General features: G+C 45.8%; 3 protein-coding genes across 3 annotated transcripts; 1 reads left to right on the plus strand and 2 right to left on the minus strand.

The window, feature by feature from the left end:
• Nucleotides 1-1,621: 1,621 nt before the first annotated feature.
• Nucleotides 1,622-3,159, plus strand: LOC101764825 (cationic peroxidase SPC4). The gene is made up of 2 exons (XM_004959918.2): nucleotides 1,622-2,024; nucleotides 2,110-3,159. Exons 1-2 carry the CDS (start codon nucleotides 1,773-1,775, stop codon nucleotides 2,908-2,910), a joined length of 1,053 nt encoding a protein of 350 aa, XP_004959975.1. The 5' UTR covers nucleotides 1,622-1,772; the 3' UTR covers nucleotides 2,911-3,159.
• Nucleotides 3,160-7,377: 4,218 nt separating this feature from the next.
• LOC101764426 lies at nucleotides 7,378-9,289 on the minus strand (the record flags this gene model as incomplete). Its single annotated transcript, XM_004959916.3, has 1 exon — nucleotides 7,378-9,289. A coding segment is annotated over one exon (1,506 nt), but the record flags the coding sequence as incomplete, so codon positions are not given.
• An 840-nt stretch (nucleotides 9,290-10,129) lies between these two features.
• On the minus strand, nucleotides 10,130-14,284 carry LOC101765769 (tubby-like F-box protein 7). The gene is made up of 5 exons (XM_004959920.3): nucleotides 13,990-14,284; nucleotides 12,691-13,051; nucleotides 12,322-12,409; nucleotides 11,377-11,509; nucleotides 10,130-11,292 (listed from the first exon to the last, which is right to left on the minus strand). Exons 2-5 carry the CDS (start codon nucleotides 13,030-13,032, stop codon nucleotides 10,539-10,541), a joined length of 1,317 nt encoding a protein of 438 aa, XP_004959977.1. The 5' UTR covers nucleotides 13,033-13,051; nucleotides 13,990-14,284; the 3' UTR covers nucleotides 10,130-10,538.
• Between the last annotated feature and the right edge of the window lie 4,648 nt (nucleotides 14,285-18,932).

Here is an 18,932-nt window from a genome sequence, read left to right on the forward strand (position 1 = left end):
ATGTGGTGCTACAGTAACCATTTGCTAATGATGGATTAATTAGGCTTAATAGATTCGTCTCGCGAATTAGCACAAGGTTCTGCAATTAGTTTTATAATTAGCTCATGTTTAGTCCTCCTAATTAGCATCCAAACATCCGATGTGACACTGTTAAAGTTTAGCACCTCGTATCCAAACAGCCCCTCTGCCTGCCTGGCTTTCCTGACGCTGACGGGTAGGGTAGGTGTCCTCAGCTAGCAAAGCTGCTACCTTGCAAGCAGTGGGCTCCTCGTTTATCGATCGTCTATTCTCATCTCAAACAAAGAGCATTGCAAGTGGGCTTGTGGCAGCCAGGGTGCACTGCAGGTGGAAGCTGCATGGAAATTACATATATAATAATAATAATAATAATATAGTATGCGCCAGATGCCACTCACGATCCGAAGCACATGCATGCAGATGTGCTGTCACCGTACCACCACACTTGCTTTACTCTATGCGTGCATGATATGATAGAGTAACAACTTGTGGGCAAGACGCGAAGACCAACACCTCAAACTTAGCCAAGAATCGCGTCTTATTGTCGGTGTCATCGAGGATTATGTATAGTATAGTACATTGCAAATATCATATCGGGCCCTGGCTACAGTAGATAGATAGCAAATGAAAGTCCAAGTCACAACACATGCATGCCCGGTTTGCCAGCAAAATTTCGGGACACTGCCTGCACCTCAACAAGCAGGCCAAAGGTGTCATGCATGCACGAGTCGCAGTTGGCCAAAAGTCAGCAACCATATAACTAAGGGGCCCATGTAACACAATCCTTGTTATCAGCAACATATAAGCCCACTATTTCCCACCAAAATAATACTCGACCTCACTTCACGCTTATTAGTTTGGCCGTGCAAGATCCATCTTGTATCATATATAATTGCTTTACATGGTATTTTATTAGTGGTTATAAAATCATAATAATCAGTGATTGGCAATAGTACAGGTCTCTTGTACGGTGGATCAAACATACACATGGATGCAAAGTTAATTTGCGAATGATAGAACGATGGATGAACACAATGAGCTTCACTTTAGGAGGGCAAGCTTAAGTAGGAACGCATGCTGCCGCCTACTGCAGACTGGATGACTGACCCGATCCAAGTCAAGATTAACAACCAGAAGATGATGAGAAGAGCACGTGTCCGGCGAAAACTAAGCACTCTGTTTGTCATGATCATGTGCAAGTGGCCTGCTGGCACTGGCATCCAAATGGGAAAGGCATGCACTCTCTATCAACACAACGAACGTAACGGCCCTAATAATAAGAAGCTTATCTCAGTAAGGACAAGATATACATCTTGGTTGTTAATCTACATCAACTAGTGCATGCGTTGTTGCATGGGACATTTTCAGTACCTGTCATGTACGTAGCACGGTTATGATTCAAAAAAAGGATAGAGCTAGAATACACGTGCTGGCAAAAGGAAGTTAGTCAGCTTTGTTTTGCTTCTGTTTCCTCCCCCCCAACTCTGGATATCCAGGGCGGATCGAGCAGGATTAGGTGCATGTGCATTGTATGTGGAAGGGAAGGAAGGAAGGTGCAAGGAAACTGTATGCTTTATGTAGCCTGTGATGACCTTGTGGATCAGACAGAGTTCAGAGCACGCCTCAATGTGGTGGTCGTCGTCGTAGGCCATGGAGAATTAAGAAATAGATCCATAACGGCAACGGCCCATAAATAACGCACGCGCGGCATCACCCGTGCAAGCCACACACCAGCTGCAGGCAAGCAAAGCAAGATGGCCAGCTCCAGCAGCAGAGTGGCCGTCCTCCTCCTTGCCATCTCATCTGCAGCCCTGTGCGCCGTCCTTTCGTCGGCCACCGTGACCGTGAACGAGCCCATCGTGGACGGCCTCTCGTGGAGCTTCTACGACGCGTCGTGCCCCTCGGTGGAGGGCATCGTGCGGTGGCACGTCACGGAGGCGCTCCGGCGCGACATCGGCATCGCCGCCGGACTCATCCGCATCTTCTTCCACGACTGCTTCCCGCAGGTTGGTTTCAGTTAGCAGGTTCGTGATCGACAGATGGCGGCCATCGTCTGACATACTTACGTGGACTAACATCAACTATCAACAGGGTTGCGACGCTTCCGTGCTCCTGTCGGGTTCCAACAGCGAGCAGCTTGAGATCCCCAACGTGACGCTGCGCCCCGCGGCGCTGAAGCTCATCGACGACATCCGCTCCGCCCTCCACCACGCGTGCGGCCCCAAGGTGTCGTGCGCCGACATCACCACGCTCGCCACCAGGGACGCCGTCGTCGCGTCCGGAGGTCCCTACTTCGACGTCCCCCTCGGGCGCCGCGACGGCCTCGCGCCGGCGTCGAGCAACCTCGTCGGAACCCTGCCGGCCCCCTCCTTCGACGTGCCGACGCTGATCGAGGCGTTCAAGAACCGCAGCCTGGACACGGCGGACCTGGTGGCGCTGTCCGGCGCGCACACCGTGGGGCTCAGCCACTGCAACTCCTTCAGCGACCGGCTGCCGCCCACCGCCGACGACACCATGGACCCGGCCTTCAGGGAGAAGCTGACGGCCAAGTGCGCCAAGGACCCCAACGGGACGGTGGTGACGCAGGTGCTGGACGTGCGGACGCCCGACGCCTTCGACAACAAGTACTACTTCGACCTGATCGCGAAGCAGGGGCTCTTCAAGTCGGACCAGGGCCTCATCGACCACCCGGCCACCAAGCGCATGGCCACCCGCTTCTCCCTCAACCAGGGCGCCTTCTTCGACCAGTTCGCAAGGTCCATGGTGAAGATGAGCCAGATGGACGTGCTCACCGGCAACAAGGGAGAGATCCGCCTCAACTGCGCCGTGCGCAACGCCAGGGCATCAGGACTCCAGACCGCCGCCGACGAGGGGCTCGCCGCGGACGCCTGATTAATTATTATCTGTCAGCTAGTTTTGCTTGCCTGTGTATAATAAGCGTGTGCATGCAGTTGTGGTGTTAGTCGGTTGCAATAAGGATGTGAGGACGATCATCTAGTCTAGTACACAAATTGAAGGGAGATTATATTTGGGTGTGGAAAACGGTCTTTCAGTTGTGTGATCCCTTAATTCCCTCCCTCTCCCCAGGGATCTTTCATCCTCTTTTTTCTTTCAATAAAGGAAATTTCATTAGATTTTAAGGGCATTACATCCTCAAGACATCTGCATAACAGGATGCACACAATTGTTCTGTGACTGTGCTGCCTGCTTGCTCGGTGAGAATCAAGACAATAATGTTTGGTGAAAATAAAGGCGACTCTCGCTCGGTTGTGCTTGGAATCAACCACTTTTTGTCTGTCTGTGTTCCTGGCAGATCGAGATGGATGAATGCGTCGTAGGTAGTCGACTACAATAGAACCATGGGGCGTGGCCATGAAGGAAAGCAAATTAACAACACCCTGCCCATCGCTATCGTACCATCTCCTCAACAAAGTCTCAAGCAATAGTCTGGGAGGCTGGGTTTTGTATCCTTGCCTGACTAGTACTGATGAACCGGCCTCAGATTAAGGATCATATAAGCATAATCTTGTACAGTAGCACGGAGTTGTATGTATTTAGTCATCCATGTCATATAATCGTTGCCATCTGCTGGAGGCAATGCAAATATGAGTACTAGCTAGCTCTTGATCGATTGGATAACGTACGTAATCATATACAATCGATCAAGAGTGCAGACAAGAAACCTTAGACTCAAAAGGCCTGTATTAGGTATTGAAAGAGGTGGATGGGCTTGGGCCTCTCATCGAATGGACTCTTGATTCAACCACAGCAAGCAATAACAGGGCCCGGGCTTCAGTGTTTGTTTCCGCACCCTGGTACACAGTAACAGCAGTGCTGACCGTGAAATCCGGGGCAAGGAAAGACATCGGCTGATGAGGGGATATTTGTATCTTTTCCTTTTTCTGAATAGGAGACGCAAGGAAGGGTTGCTATTTGACAGGAATCCGAGTACTCACGAGGAGTTGATTTGACCAGCAGTTTAATACAATGTTGGATCGTTCCTGTCCAACACGTCTGGAAGAAAGGAGAAGTAAGAAAGAGAAATTTGCATGCGTTAGAGAGAAAGGAAAGAAGACGTGGGACACTGATCAAGTTGCGTTGTAGAGGCTGATGCCGGCTGTGTTTCAGGCTTAAAGCTGGTGCAAGCAGCGATGATAGTTGACGGACGATTCTAGAGCATGGCAAGGAGGTCTCTACCGAATAAGGAAAAGTGTGAAATTATATCTAGATAGGATTGTATTTTATTTAAATAGAATATTTTGTACCGGTTCACCCAGTTGTGACCAATTAGGACTCTAGAACGTTCAGATATAAATATGAACCCGATCATTGTAATAAGACATCTCTCGATCGATAATACAATCTTTCGACACCACGCCACCAAACCTTTAGGAATAGAAGTAATGTAGCTTTTTAACGAGTTCCTTCTAGCGTGGAGGGCTGCATCGGCTTCGATCTCAAGCGAGCTAAGTACCGTCACTCGGTCATTATGACCTCTATCTGTCACTCGGTCATTATGATTTCTATCAGAACTTAACTTCTAAGTTAAGTTTTATATTCTGATATTATTGTGTGGTTAGTTATCGAGTATTCTTAGATTGTAAGTAGAACTTTCTAGATTTAAGTTATTGAACGTTTTAGATCTAGTTAGATTGTCTTCATCGGCTCCCCCACCTTGTTTAAATGTTAGTTATCAGATCGTATCGGCTGGTAGACTTTGCATGCTTTTACTGTTTTATATATGCTAGGTCCAATAGATCTTTACCCCTGACCCTTGTATTGCTAACCGTTAGGCCTATGATGTCAGCGCGCTACCATTGAGAGTCGATGCTTCGGTCAGATCTTATCCGTATCTCACGGCAGCATGATGACATCATTGAGCCGATAAGAGCGCATGTGAGGCGTTGCTGTTGCGAGCCTGTCTGTTAAGATTAATGGGTTGAAGTTAATGCCCTCTCAACATGTTATCTTGTCTAAGTTCAATTACACGATCATGACATTGATTAGATTTTGTTACCTTGTAAGCGGTAGGCAAGAGGTCCATAGTGATTGTGTTCTAGTCTTTTACGTTGTCAGGTCAAGGTTAATGCCCTCTCATTCATGTTACCTTGTCTGAGTTCAATATACTTATCAAGATATTAATTAAGATCTGATAATGTATCTGGCTTGCGTACAGTCAGCGTCGGCTGGTTCTTGTTACTATGTTCTAATTTTTTAAGTTAATAGATTGATGCCAATGCCCTCTCATTCGTGTTATCTTGTCTGAGTTCAATATACTTATCAAGACATTAGCTAGATCTGTTAGCTTATCTGACAAGCGTGTGGTTAACAAGGGCTCCCCTTTTATGGCTGTCGTGTTACGATGTTTTATCTTAGTCCGTCGGCTGACATAGCTGATGGCACATGCCATTAATGTTCCATTTATTTACACCGCATGCTTATATTAAAATATCTATCTGTTGTGATGTTTATTTTAAGAACGCCTACCCATGAGTTCGAGAGGCTTCGCCGCCGATCGACTCAGGAATTTAATATTTACTTGCTCGCAAGCTGATTTGGAACCTGCATGATCTCCCAACGCAGAAGCCTTAGTTTCAGATTTTACGTCAACAAGCAGAAAACCTCTGTTTTAATTCTGCTTGCTGCTGCCCGAGCAACCGCAACAGTAAAGATATCCATGCTCCATGACCAAGTACCAGTTGCTCTACTGTACCTGCTACCATATTTCTTACTGTACGGGTACCTGCTACCATCCATTGCTCGATGAGGCAGCTCCAGAGAGATTTTTTTTAAAAAAAGAGAGAAGAGAGAAAGAAAGGGAAGGAAGCAAAGCAAAAAACCCTTCTGGACCACGAAGGACAACGACCTGATGCTGGCGTAAACCACGAATTACAGATCTCATGATGCATCACGGCACGACGCTAAACGTCAATACAAAGATTCGAACACAAATTAGTACGTGCTACTACTGTGGTCCTGTGCCCAAGGAGTGGAGGCAGACAGTTCGCCACACCAGGCACCCACTGCTCACCAAGCAAGAAATTATTCTTAAATAAAAGAAACCTTACATCCAACTGATTGATCCTCAGGACTGCGCACAAGCTCAACTGATTGCACACACAAACAGATGCTTGACCTCATGAGTACAGCCAAATCACCACCAGAGAGAGAGACTGCTTCCTCTTCCTCTGCATCCAAGTACGGATTCTTCCTTGTAGCTAAAATGCTTCTCACTAAACAAACACATATCTTGGTTACAGTTACCATTTTACTCCACACTTGAAGTACTTTACCTGCCTTCCTTCTGAAGACAAAATGCAGAAATGTACAGGTGCACACAAGGAAAGGAACGTGCCGGCAGAATTTCAGCAGCAGTGAGATTAGATTCTCAATTCAAACTGTTGGCAGCGCATGGAGGCTGCAAGAGCCAGGGAACCACAAGGGACACAAACTTTTAAAAAATAGGAGCACAAGGAGATTTTGCCTATTGACCAAGAAACATGCAACGTGCACCAGTAGCCTACAAAAAACAAAGGGTCCATACCAAAAACATGCACATTGACCAGCTCACATGGCTCAACTTCTTTGAAGAATTCTATAAACCTTAAATACTTGAAAACCCGCATCAGACTCATATAAATCATTGGGACTCCACAAGAATTTATGCATTGTTGACTCAGCCAAAGGCTAATCCAAATACCAAGTGATACTAAAGTGAAGTATCCTGGGTCCTGGCAAAATTTTAACTCAAAAGTCACAAATCCATCTAAACAACCCATGTTACCACACCACTCAAATTGTAGCACTGACATCTCTAATATGGAAAGCATTTTTTAAGAACAGTTTCTACTGTATATAACGCGTCAACAGGTATAGGCACCATTTCACAAAGCTTAGACGCGAAAAACCACAAAGTATGGCACCAAGTGCTCTGAAATACAGTACCATTTCAAAAACAAAAAACAAAATGAAGAAGAAGAAGGCTTCTGTATATTTCATCCGACTATAATCTGTGTACAAGAAAGTCCCACAAAAAAAATTGTGTACAAGAATAGCATGCATATCCAAGATACAATCAAATTTGAATGAATGATCAACTAAGATTAGGTCGGCTCCCACAGCTCATTGCCACCATCATGAAACATGATGAAACAACTAGAAGCATTATAAAGTGGTTCACTCTGAACGAAGAATGTCAGTCAGTTAGCTTCTACCCCTGCCCCCAGTTTTCTCCCAATGTGGACAACCATACCATCAACAGAGCACACAATTCAAATGTAAATCTGAAATCAAAAGTCTAAACACGCTGAAACAAGGATGGAAAAAAGAATGAAGGTGATGCTATGGACTAAGCCAACAGAAGTAATTGTAGAGTGATCAATAGGACCATAAGCCTGTTCCAGTGTTCCACATATATACTAACCATGAACGTAAACCAATCCCTGAAGCGACTCACATTACCAATTCAGGCAAGATGAAAAGAATGGAACAAACAGTATTAGACCATTACTACGAAGCACTGCCAAGTAAGGATTCACAATCTACAAAGGTAAAAAACAAATAAAAAAATAAAGAAACCAATTTATCCAAAGGCCATGCCTCTGTGCAGACACATGTATATATCATCATGGTATTGCTAACACATGCAGAGAAAATCTACCTCATTTCGATCAGTGAAGCCGCGACATTTCACACGATGTTGAATCAAGCGGCGTCACAACAAGCATTCCCACTTCGCCTCCCTATCTCATCTCATATCATCACATCACTCTGCGCCATGCGGCCTACTCAAGCAGTCAAGGATTTCTGTGCGGGTGCGCACAATCAGGTGGAACATCTCCCTGACCTGCCGCTCAAGAGGGTCGAGGCCGTCCTTGAGCGATTGGCACACCTGCACTAGCTCCTGCGCGGCCTCCTGCGCATAAGCATCCTTGTCCTTGGGCAATGGGAACTCGGCGGTGTCAGTGACGTGCATGAGGTGCCTGGAGCAGAGCTCGATCTGGTGGATCTCCTTGAGCAGGCCGCACGAGTTCTTGCGGTCCTTCTTCTTGGACTCCTCGACGATGCGGTCGTAGAGTGTGGTGGCGGGGTCAGACCAGGGGAAGTTCCTGGGCACGGAGAAATGCGCCTGGAGGCCGCGGTCCTGGCAGGGGATCGCGGCCACAAGCGCAAAGGACACGATAAAGAGCACGGCGCCCATGGTGTAGACTGCCGAGGCAAGGCCCCCCGTGGCGGTGATGTCCTGCGGGCGGGGCACGGGTAGTCCTCCGCCGATCGCCTGCAGCTGTCGTGCCGCGGACCAGGCCCGGGACACGCTCCAGGACAAGGACCTTAGATGGGAGCCGGAGCCGGAGCCAGAGCTCCCGCCGCTGCTGCTCCGGCGGTGGTGTCCCTGGCCGTGGCCGTGGGGCCGGGCGTCCTTGCTGGCGCGCCCGAAGGAGCGGTTGCGCTGGCCGACGACTCCCCCGCCGCCGTCCCTGTCGTCGAGCATGAGGATGGTGAGGTCGGTGAGCGCCTTGCGCGCGCGGCGGATCTGGGCCTCCCCGAGCGGCGCGGTCGGGTCGGTCGAGGCCGAGAGGACGGCGGCTGCGATGGCGAGGTGCTTGCGCCACTGGCGAACGAGGTCGAGGCCGTCGCGGACGGCGTTGCAGAGGTCGAGCGCCTTGACGGCGCGGTCGAAGAAGTCGGCGACGAGGCGGTCGAGCGGGGGGCGGGAGGCGGCGTCGGCCCCGGGGCCGAAGAGGAGGGCGCGGAACTCCACGAGGCAGAGGAGGAAGGCGTCGAGGAGGCGGGTCGTCCAGGCGAGGGAGAGGAGGTCGCCATCGGGGGCGAGGAGGTCGCTGAGGAGTTTGGCGGCGCGGCGCTGGAAGGCATCGGCGGCGTCGAGGTCGGAGTGCGGGTGCGGGGTGGGGAAGGAGTGGATCTGGTTGTGATCGCGGCGGAGGGAGCGGATGGAGCGGCCGATGGAGGCGAGCGGCGTGGCCGGGGAGGAGGAGGAATCGGTGGCCGGCATTGTGTGCGGGAGCTTGGTAGGGTTGGATGGAGGAATCGAATGGGGGTTTGGGATGGATTGGTTGCTCGGCTTTCTTCTTCCCCTCGCTCTCCGCTCCGGCCTTCTACTAGGCTTCTCCTGGGTCTGGGTGGGGTGGGGGACGCGTAGCAAAATGGCAGGAGCGGAGGTTTGTCTGTCCGCCTGTCTCCTCCCATCTCCCAACCCGAGGCCGCAAATTGCTGGCTCCACCCTGGCCTCACCTGTCTCCTTGCTGGCCCTTTAAAATTCTGCCCTTTGCACCTGCTACTGCCACTTTTAGAGCCCCAAGCAAAAATATGTCCCTGTATCCTTGTAGGAGCACCAGAACGATTAGGGATCTCTTCGCCAGCTGCCGTCTAGAAAACAATGGTGGTCTAAAAGCGAGTGCTGGGAATGGGGGATGGCAAGAGGATGGAGGATGCGATGTTAAGAGGAAAAAAAGGAGATAAATAACAAATGTGATGTCTTTTCTAGATATCAAATATTTACTGGGCTATTACGCATTCGAGAACCTAAAATATGTCACCAGCCAGCCACACATGGAGCTGCTGCGTGTGCTGGTGGCCCTTGCCTTGCGTTGCAGCGAGGACACGCTGGCATGCCATGCAAAGCCAAATAGAGAAGAGGTCAAAGTCACGTGAACATTGATCTGGAATGGTCGTCAGGCACTGGCAGGCGAATACAGCACGTGCCGGTTATTGTCCAATCTCCATGCCTGAAGAAGATCATCCTTCTTCTTCCTTTGGCTGCAGGTAATCCAGTTTTGTTTAGTCTAGAAATCAGCTTTAATTTGAGTTGTGTTGCGTTGGATTGGAACACGACAAGACATCAACAATAATACAGCAATATATATATAGTATCCAAGCTAATCGCAGGCAGCCGAATTTAATTTGTATGGTCAGCTGGCTGATTTGTTTATTGCTTTGAACCCAACGAATTGTTTAAAAGTTTATGCATCTGGCATTGCTCACCCATGAGACCGAATTCTGACTGCTGCGGAGGGTCGTCCATCAGGATCAGGATTAGGATTAGACCAATTCTTGTTGCTTGCTTACGCAATAATCATCAAAACTAACCCCATCAGCATCAGCATCAGTCGCTGTATCAAGTTGTTATTAATGGTATGGACCAGCACTAGTCTACATCATGATGACGAAAACCCCTACCAATCTTCATCTACTACTAGCAGAAACCCCAACCGGATTTCCTGACTTTTCAGCGCAATCGATCTCGCGACACTGCATACCCAGCAGGCAGCACCAAATGAAAAGGTCAACAAGCTTACCATTACAACTCTAACACTTCTTCTCATGTTGATCGCTTCCCATTTGGACTTTAAAGCCATTTCATTTTCAGGTTTCAGAAGCACACCTCACAAAACAAGACTTGAATCAACAGCTACTACCTGTGCTCAGACTTGAACGCCCTGCTTATCACATCCAGACATCTACCTGCTCTAATCGCTGCTATGCTAACCCCGTCTATTCATCTATTCACAGGCCAGCTTCGTGTCAAAGCTGGTCAAACATATGGCGAAGGCCTGGAAGGCCGACAGCGGGTACCGGTAGTCCATGGTGAACATATCCCTTGCAACTTTGCCGAATTGCAAGATCACCGTGTCGTGGCTTGACGACGCCTGGGGCTGCGTCTGTCCAGGAGGTGCCGAAGCCCTTGCTGCGGCTGCCTGTGCCACACAAGCTATCAGCTGGAAGTTCTTGACTGATGCCACCGTCACACGCCCACGGAAGTTGAGGCACCAGCATTGCAGCTGCTCGTGCCACCTCGGCGCCTTGTTGCGCAGAACCAGGGGCCTCTCCTTGTCTGCATCGTTGTCGTCGCCTTGCTGATTTCCTCCGCCAAACTCCGAGTACCGACAACTGCTCAAGTCCATGGAGCTATCTGCGATGGAGTACTTGGAGAGAGAAGTTGCTGTGCTGCGGAAGGACTCGTCGAATAACCTCGGGAGGAGCTCTTTCGGTTGCCCAGGCACAACACCGCCAGGCTCTACTGCTGATTCTGGGATGGATTGCATAGTGCACTGCATCCGCCTTGGCCCCCGGGTGCCGAGCACATTCAGCTCATAGTTCACCTGTGCAATGGGGTAGCTACCGATTGGAACTTTCGGTGAGACTTTCCTGGAAGAGAACCGACGGCTGGGGGCCCGTTCCTGAGAGCAAAGTCTCCCAGCGTTGTATGGAGGCTGCGTGTCGTAAATGATAAATTTGGTTCCAAGGAAATTTGACCTGCAACGCCATAAATTTATGTCAGGTTTCATTCACTAATCAAATTCACACAAAGGACATAGATTATTGCCAGGGAAAATTCACCTCAGCTTCCCAATGTAGCCAGTACTCGATCGAGAGAAATTTTTTGAATCCATAGAAATGGCATAGTCCGTGTGCGTCGTCCTCCGGCTCCTTTTGGCAGCGAGTAGGAACTTCCCGTTCTCATCAAGCACAGCTACAAGATCAAGCAGAAATGATCAAGCCATTCTATTTTGTTCTTAATATAGGATTTTAATGTAACTTAGAATCTTTCCGCCAAATATGTTTTTTACACTGTCATTGAGAATGAAGGCAGGTACAGGCAACCTCAAGTAAAACCTATAAATCAGTTTTCATGTAATTGACTGGAGCAGCATAACTTTTAGCTGAAAGAAAACAAGGACCAATCACAGGCACAGTGTATTACTATTATATGGTGGAACGGAAAAGATATGCATGAATAGTTAATCCAGGGAGTTTGGCCAAGATGAAACAGCACCATTTAAGCGGTGAAGCATGACAAGTTGGTCATCCGAAACCAAACTATGTTCACATCACATGAACCACATCATTTTGAATCCCTAAGCGGAGGTGTGGAAGGCACAAGAGCAATAGTCCCAACATGACTAATGTAGAAAGTGACAGAAGTCTAATTCTATTAAACTACTATTGATTTATTTTTGGAAAACTGTCGAACCACTAATTTAGATGCTTCGGTCTGTACTTGAATTTGAAATTTTGCACCACACATTCTTTTCCCCCTTACATGAAGTTGTAATAAAAAGTAGTGCCGTACTAGTTCACAAAAGGTTCTAATCACGTCCTGATTTTACGGTTCAGGTCAGACAAAAAATAGAGGAAATTTTTTTTCCAACATACTGAAAATGACCCATGGTTCACCTTCAAGCACAAAATAAAAAATTGAAGGTACAAACAGGAGTCTCAAGAAACAAACAAAAAACTATTGACTTTGATTTTCTAATGCGAAGACAAAAGCTTGACACTTACCAGAGCTAAGGCACAAGTAGAGACGGTACGTTAGTTTTGATTTGTCCCTTTTTATGAAACATTGGATTACTCCATCCCGGGGTCCAGGCTGAGCAACAAAAAACCAAATAAGCAAATTATAGACGAAACAGCATATCTCAAAACTATTACCAAATTATAGAGGCAAACCTAAATAGAATACTTGGGTTCAGGTTTCCTTGTTAATTCAGCAATAAATCTGAATAACCTGAACCCAAGTGGTACTGAATAGATACTAATATTAGGCAATAAATCTGAATAGATACTGCAAACCTGAACACTAATATTAGGCGATATGAGAGAATTCATGAATGGCAGGGTGCATTCAGAGATACTAAAGCTACTCATTACCTGCTTAAGAGATACTGGAAATGTGAGCTTCGCACAAATTTCTGGACTTCTCACTATATCTTTACACATATCCCTCCATGTTGTACAAACAGAGGCACAAGAAACAACATCCTTGCGGGATGGCCAGCTACTCTCATCTTCCTCCAACCTTTTCATCACATCGCGGAGTAACTCAGGAGGTAGGCTAGCCCATCTGCTTTGCTGAATTACCACAGGCCTGTCTTGCAGGTCACTTGAAGATCCAAGAGACTTCCCTCTGTGATGAATTCTCACCTCAAAGTTCCGCCTTGATATATTCCCAAAGCTTTCTCTTAAATCACGAACCATACTCCGGAATGACATCTCCAGGTTAGGTGCACGTCTGAAATAACAAGAGGCAACACCCACTCAATGCCCACAAATAGAAACGCGCAAGCTGAAACTCACAAGTAGCATGAGTATCACAATCTCCTAAAATAAGCACACAAGTAGTGCTGTGAACATTATACAGCACAAGAGATAGGTTATAAGTTCTCTTACGTCCTGTTCCTATTCGGGGTGAAATTTCTTAATGTATCAGAAAATGGCAAAAAAGGATATATGGTGGGGACGAGCAGAGGCAATCAAAAAGTCAAAGCCACCACCTTCATAAATATTGGCATGTATTACATATCCTGCCCTTAGATTCAATGATAATTCAGTGAAATTGGAGTGCGTCACCAACAATCATGTGATGCCTCACTCTAGAGTATTCCATACCAACTTGAATAATCTAGAGGTTTGCCTAGGGCCGTTGGACTATCATATAATTAATTGTTCTTGTCGTGTACTTCATACAAAGATCACCATTGGGATTTGAGGGCACAACCTCTCCGATGGGGAAAGGCCAACAGAACACTTTTATTAGATCTAGTTATAGAAAACAACCACGCAGTCAGCAAAATTAACCTTTTTTATTTGGTTCCAAGCCTTAATTTGCAAGCTGCGGATTAACCAGTACTATGTTATATAGGCCTCGTGTTAGTATGTAGTATATATTTAAGGCAGACAAGGGAGGGCTTTGTTGCAGTCTGAGGAACGGTGAATAATAAGAATAAAAATGTCTGCCTACATAGTACTCCTCAGACTGCAAAGGAGACAGCTTTGGCCAAATGAAGCAAAGAAACGCAACATTACGAAACAAAGCGTCAATCCAGCAAATCAGCACCGTAGGGCCTAAGAACTGGAATTCGTCCAGCCTTTCCTGCGGGCACTTGATAATTTAGAAGTAATAAACATTGAAGACTTAGCGAAGGGCGTGATATGAGAGAGTTTTCTTACCACCGACACGCAAAATCGAACGGCCAATGGCAGCACCGCAAATCGAAACCTCCTGAAATAAATCCGGCTGCTCCCCAAACAAGAACCCTCAAAAGATGCAGTCTTTGAACCGAAAACGAGAAGGAAGAACACTTGCAATTGCTGGGTCGCAAGAAGGGAAGTTGGTTGATCTATCCCTCTGCGTGCGCATGCGCGTGTGGTGATGATGGGCTCTATTAGTGGTTGGGAGTGCGCGTGAAGGTGGGTGGAAACAACGCGAGTGGGATGCCAGCAGGAGCTGTCGATCGGATTTAAGGGGAAGGGAGGGGCGAGGCGAGGGTAGGAGTAGGATGAAAACGAGATGGGTGAGGAGAGGAGAGGACAAAATCGTGTGATGAGAGAGGAGGGGGCCCCGCCACGTTGCTCTCCTTTCAGTTTGGTTTCAGGTTTCAGTTTTTTCCCCCCTTCTTTTAATTCACCCAGTATAATCCCCACTTTCTTTTTTCTAGTAAGATCATTAGGTTCCATTTCCTTTTTCATTGTTTTACCCTAATCTCTGCATAGAAATCCTTGGCTTCTTGAGGCTGCCATCATTACGGAGAGGATAGAAACTTATCTTATGCTGGAGTGGGGTGGGCAAATCCCGGACAAAACAAAAGCGGGGTAAACAGCTGATCCATCACTGTACGAGTATGCAATGAATAATTGTATCGGTACATGTATGACTCTGAGCATACGCTAGGCTGCTACGAGTCAATCTTGATGCAATTGGACATCCCGTTAACTGTACATTAGGAAGGAAGGAGGATTTGCTCTATAGACTAGACCAGACCTGTTGCATTTGTATGACTGACTTTTCTGGGAAGAGCGGCAAGCGGAGCAAACACACGACGGGCGCGAAAGAAAACAAAAGAGAATCCGCTTTCCAGTAAAGTGTCTCATACACTTTGCAGAGCATAATCCGATGTGGAGAGCACTCGACAGTATGGAGAGGGATGTAGATAAATATCTGGAAAGCCCAAGGCTGCTCATGAATCCTGCCTGCCCTACTGAATCCAGACAGCTCTCATCTTGCACTGAAACTCCGACTCCACTACTTGAGCGCCATCTTGAATGGAATCATGTTGCTAATGATGAGACCATGACAACATCTTTGGCAGTTTTCCTACCGGCTGGTCCATCCAGAGTTCCAGAGGTAAAAATGGTGGGAAATTCAGAATTTTTTTGCCAATGGAGAGAGAACCTGACGGCAAGTTGCTGCAATTGCGAGCGGGCAAGGCATGCAGTTATCTGTAACTATCTGCTGCTATTCGTAAGCTGAACTGGTACACCACTGCATTCGTTTCAATGGTTGGAACGTTAGCTCATGACAAGTGACAGCACTCCACCTTGTGACTTGAATCCTTCTGATATTTTTCAGTGGAGGATGCATTGCCTGAATTGACCGAAAGAGAGGTGCTTATGCCTCGTTCTCCCAAAAAACGAAGATAGCATAAATTAGTAATCAACAGTGTTGTTACTCATCCTACTGTGCTTGTATATATACTCGGCCTTTACTTCCTCCACTTTTTACTAGCCTTGTAGTGGCTCTGTTGAGCAACAGTGTGATGCAGGAAGGAGACAGAGATGATGGCCACAAGGAACTCTGGCAGGCAAGGCAATCAGCCTAAAACATTAATTTCTTCATTCCCATTGATCAGCCCCAGTAGGGGAGGGGCATGGCTCTGCCAAAGTGCAATGCATATGCATCACAGGAACATAGCAGAAAGGTGTGCCTCACCCTGACTGACAAAAATGGCTACAGCAGCTGCTGCTGAGTGTGCGTATCCATCACATTAAGATCGAGGATTAGAAAGCAAAAGTCATTACAACGCCACAAAAGGCAACCTTTTTACACATCGATCCACCATGCAAGGAGAAAGAGGACGATAATATCTTTGGTAGATATTTTTGTCCCAGTCGCAGGCACGTTCATGCTTATCGGAAGATGGTCAATAATCATATCGCCAACGAACACGGCATAATATAATCACTTGCTTACATGCAAGACGAAAGGACATCATATATCACCTTTTTTTTTAAAGTTCGATGGTGTTAAGATTAGCAGCTCCATATATGTGTATGTGGCCGCTCTTGTTTGTTTGTTTAATTTTGTACTACTAATCAGATAGATGCATCATGCTTAGTATTTAGTATTAAGGACGATCCGTCACAATAACTATCACATGCCTGCATGCACAAGGCTGATCAGGCACAAGCAAAGCATCACCCAACTGTTGATTGTTACATCAAACCAAACGGTCCAAGCAAACCAAATGTGGTTGTTGTCATCATCAAGTGCAGACAGGTTGCCTCTCGCTCGATCTCATGTACTACCTAGTCATGTTCAGTAATTTTTTTCTTTATTGGAAAAAAAAGGTTGTGAGCATTTTTTAGGAACCTAATAAAGCTAAGTCTGCACGAGTAAAACTAATGTTGGCAATATATAAGCAGCGGATATCAACGTATGTACACTAGCTAGGAAGGAATTGCTATTGTTTCATTAGTGCTGCTAGCTGCCGGTGCAAAGTTGGACACGATAGGGATCTGTGGCCGGCACACTGAAGAAAGTTTAATTGAGAGGCACACGAGTGATTCAGAGTGAAGATGGCCCTACAGATAACATTGATCGAAAAGGTCTCCACTCCAACATGCATTGCATTCTTATCACCGCTACTACCCGTCTGTAGGTGTCAGCATGCACGCTACACGTTGGAAATACTAACTAAAGCGAACCCACTACTGATTGGAAGGTGTAGTCGTATGTAGCATCCATCCATTATAGATGAATAATCAAACGGCATGAGATGGCATACAATCTAAGTGCCAAGAATATCATCATCATCATATACACATACATATATGTGTGTGTGGAGTATGCCGACCATAGAATAGCTTATTTTGTGGCCAACCCATCCAACGCACTAGGATGGGTCAAATAACTTGAATGGTTTCAGACAACAATGTAGTTGACTTACTAGAATGATATGCCCATTCTTATATGTCATAATTTACTATAAATCGATTGTACCATAATTTGAACTAGGAGTTACCATAATTATTTAGCGTGTAACTTCCAATCCAAATTATGTTGCAATCGATTTATAGTAAATTACGAATGGATATATCAATTCTAGTAAGTCGACTACATTGTTGTCTGAAATTGTAACTATTAGGATGTTGGATGGGCTGGCCATAGAATAAACTATTCTATGGCTGGCTATATAGTGTACTCTCCCTGTATGTGCGTGTTTTCGTTGGATACTGATCATTATATTTTATATTTCATCTTGGGATCTACGTTTCCTTTTCCTTTGTTTATCTCTATTGCTTTATGTGTATGCATGGTAGGATAGTATCCGATGCCAGTTTGTGTTTGTGTACACTACTGTTAGTGTTTATTTAAGCTGTGCAGTGTGTTACTTTAGTCCGGCCGGGCAAAAAGCTAGGAAAGCTGTGCTTTTTACCTATTAAATGATTTCAGTAATTCAGTAGGATCGGATGCCACACTTTTGGATTAATAATGTTATATACGCAGGAGAGGAGACAGGTAAATTTCTCCGTTTACCAGATAAACCTGATCCCCATTTCTCCTTTTTCTAAATATAATAATATTTCATCAATTCCTATGGGCTACGGCTAACAGTGTGTACGTACTTGCGTGGGTAGTTTAAACGAAGGAAATAATGCATGCTTTCGAGTATGAAAATGACACTAAACTTTAACATTTGGATCAAAAATTTCTTTCGGTTAGAATGAATGAAAATGACAGCTTTATCTCCTTATCGTGTTTCAGAAATTGTACAGCTAGATTTGTGCCCCGGATTGAGCTCCTGATGATAAGCACTACCCGGCCGGCTCCCTTTAGAACGAAATGGAAACCCATGTGCTCTTCATCTTCGGGGTGTACAAGCAATTAAGCCGTTGAATTTGGTTTGCGGATAATGTTCAGAGGAGGGAATTCAATTAAGATATGCTATGATCTATGCTTGCACTGGCACTAACCATTGCTAAGGAAAGCGCCTTCAGTACCGGATCCTAATCTACCGGTACTAAGGTCCTTTTTCTTTTCTATTTCTTTTCTCATTTTCTTTTCCGCTTCTTTATTCTATATTAGTATTTCGTATTTATTTCCTTTACATATATTTAGTTCTGATACGCTAATATATATAAAGTTGTATTTGATCTATAATATTACATTTGAGATAATATTATATATAGACATTTTCTGCATACACATTTATGAATAGTATAACATTGTGTCAACACTTGAAGTTCAACATTTGGATCAACTATTCTGAACCTGAGTCCTGACGGTGATGCAAATTTGATCCATCATTATGGAACTCCCCCGCTGGATTTACTACCTCGTTCAGAAGAAATCCACTGAGTTGTTCTTGAATTGCCCTGATTTTTTCCGTCTCGATGAGTGCTTCCTTCATGTCTTTCATATGTGTCATTGACAAAAGTTATTATATAGTAGATCAATAGGTCTGCACAATTAGAACTAATTTATTGTTAAGAAATTTGTATACATACTTTAAATTTGTGGTCGGTTATACGCTTGGGACCTACAAAGCCATGTATGAACTTACATACGTAGTATCCGCATAAATCATTCCCTGGATTCTATCTTAAACACTATGTATATGGCAAAAGAAGTTATGAAATATTTATTGTGTTCAGGAAGTGTCACGAGATGTGGAAATTCAACACATACTGGGAATTCAAGCATGAAATCGAGTTTCTCCTTGAATTCACCTGCGTGATGTCGACGGAAGCGAGCCCATGCTTTGTATTGATCTCTTGATTTTCTCGAAGAGTCCATGATATAGACCGCGCTTGGATCAATCACGATAACAAGGAGTATCCAGTGGAAGTTGTACATATATGCATAGCCAAAACTAGTTAATCTTATGTTTAAC

This window comes from Setaria italica, chromosome III (genome assembly GCF_000263155.2).
Source record: "Setaria italica strain Yugu1 chromosome III, Setaria_italica_v2.0, whole genome shotgun sequence".
In the NCBI taxonomy this organism is placed as follows: Eukaryota; Viridiplantae; Streptophyta; class Magnoliopsida; order Poales; family Poaceae; genus Setaria; species Setaria italica.

Bases quoted from the DNA above. Each gene is read 5' to 3' on its own strand.
- LOC101764825 (XM_004959918.2), top strand. From the start codon at position 1,773: ATGGCCAGCTCCAGCAGCAGAGTGGCCGTCCTCCTCCTTGCCATCTCA. The intron at 2,025-2,109 runs GTTGGTTTCAGT...AACTATCAACAG, and splicing joins TCCACGACTGCTTCCCGCAG to GGTTGCGACGCTTCCGTGCT.
- LOC101765769 (XM_004959920.3), bottom strand. From the start codon at position 13,032: ATGTCATTCCGGAGTATGGTTCGTGATTTAAGAGAAAGCTTTGGGAAT. The intron at 12,410-12,690 runs GTAATGAGTAGC...TTTGTTGCTCAG, and splicing joins TTCCAGTATCTCTTAAGCAG to CCTGGACCCCGGGATGGAGT. The intron at 11,293-11,376 runs GTGAATTTTCCC...ATGGCGTTGCAG, and splicing joins GGCTACATTGGGAAGCTGAG to GTCAAATTTCCTTGGAACCA.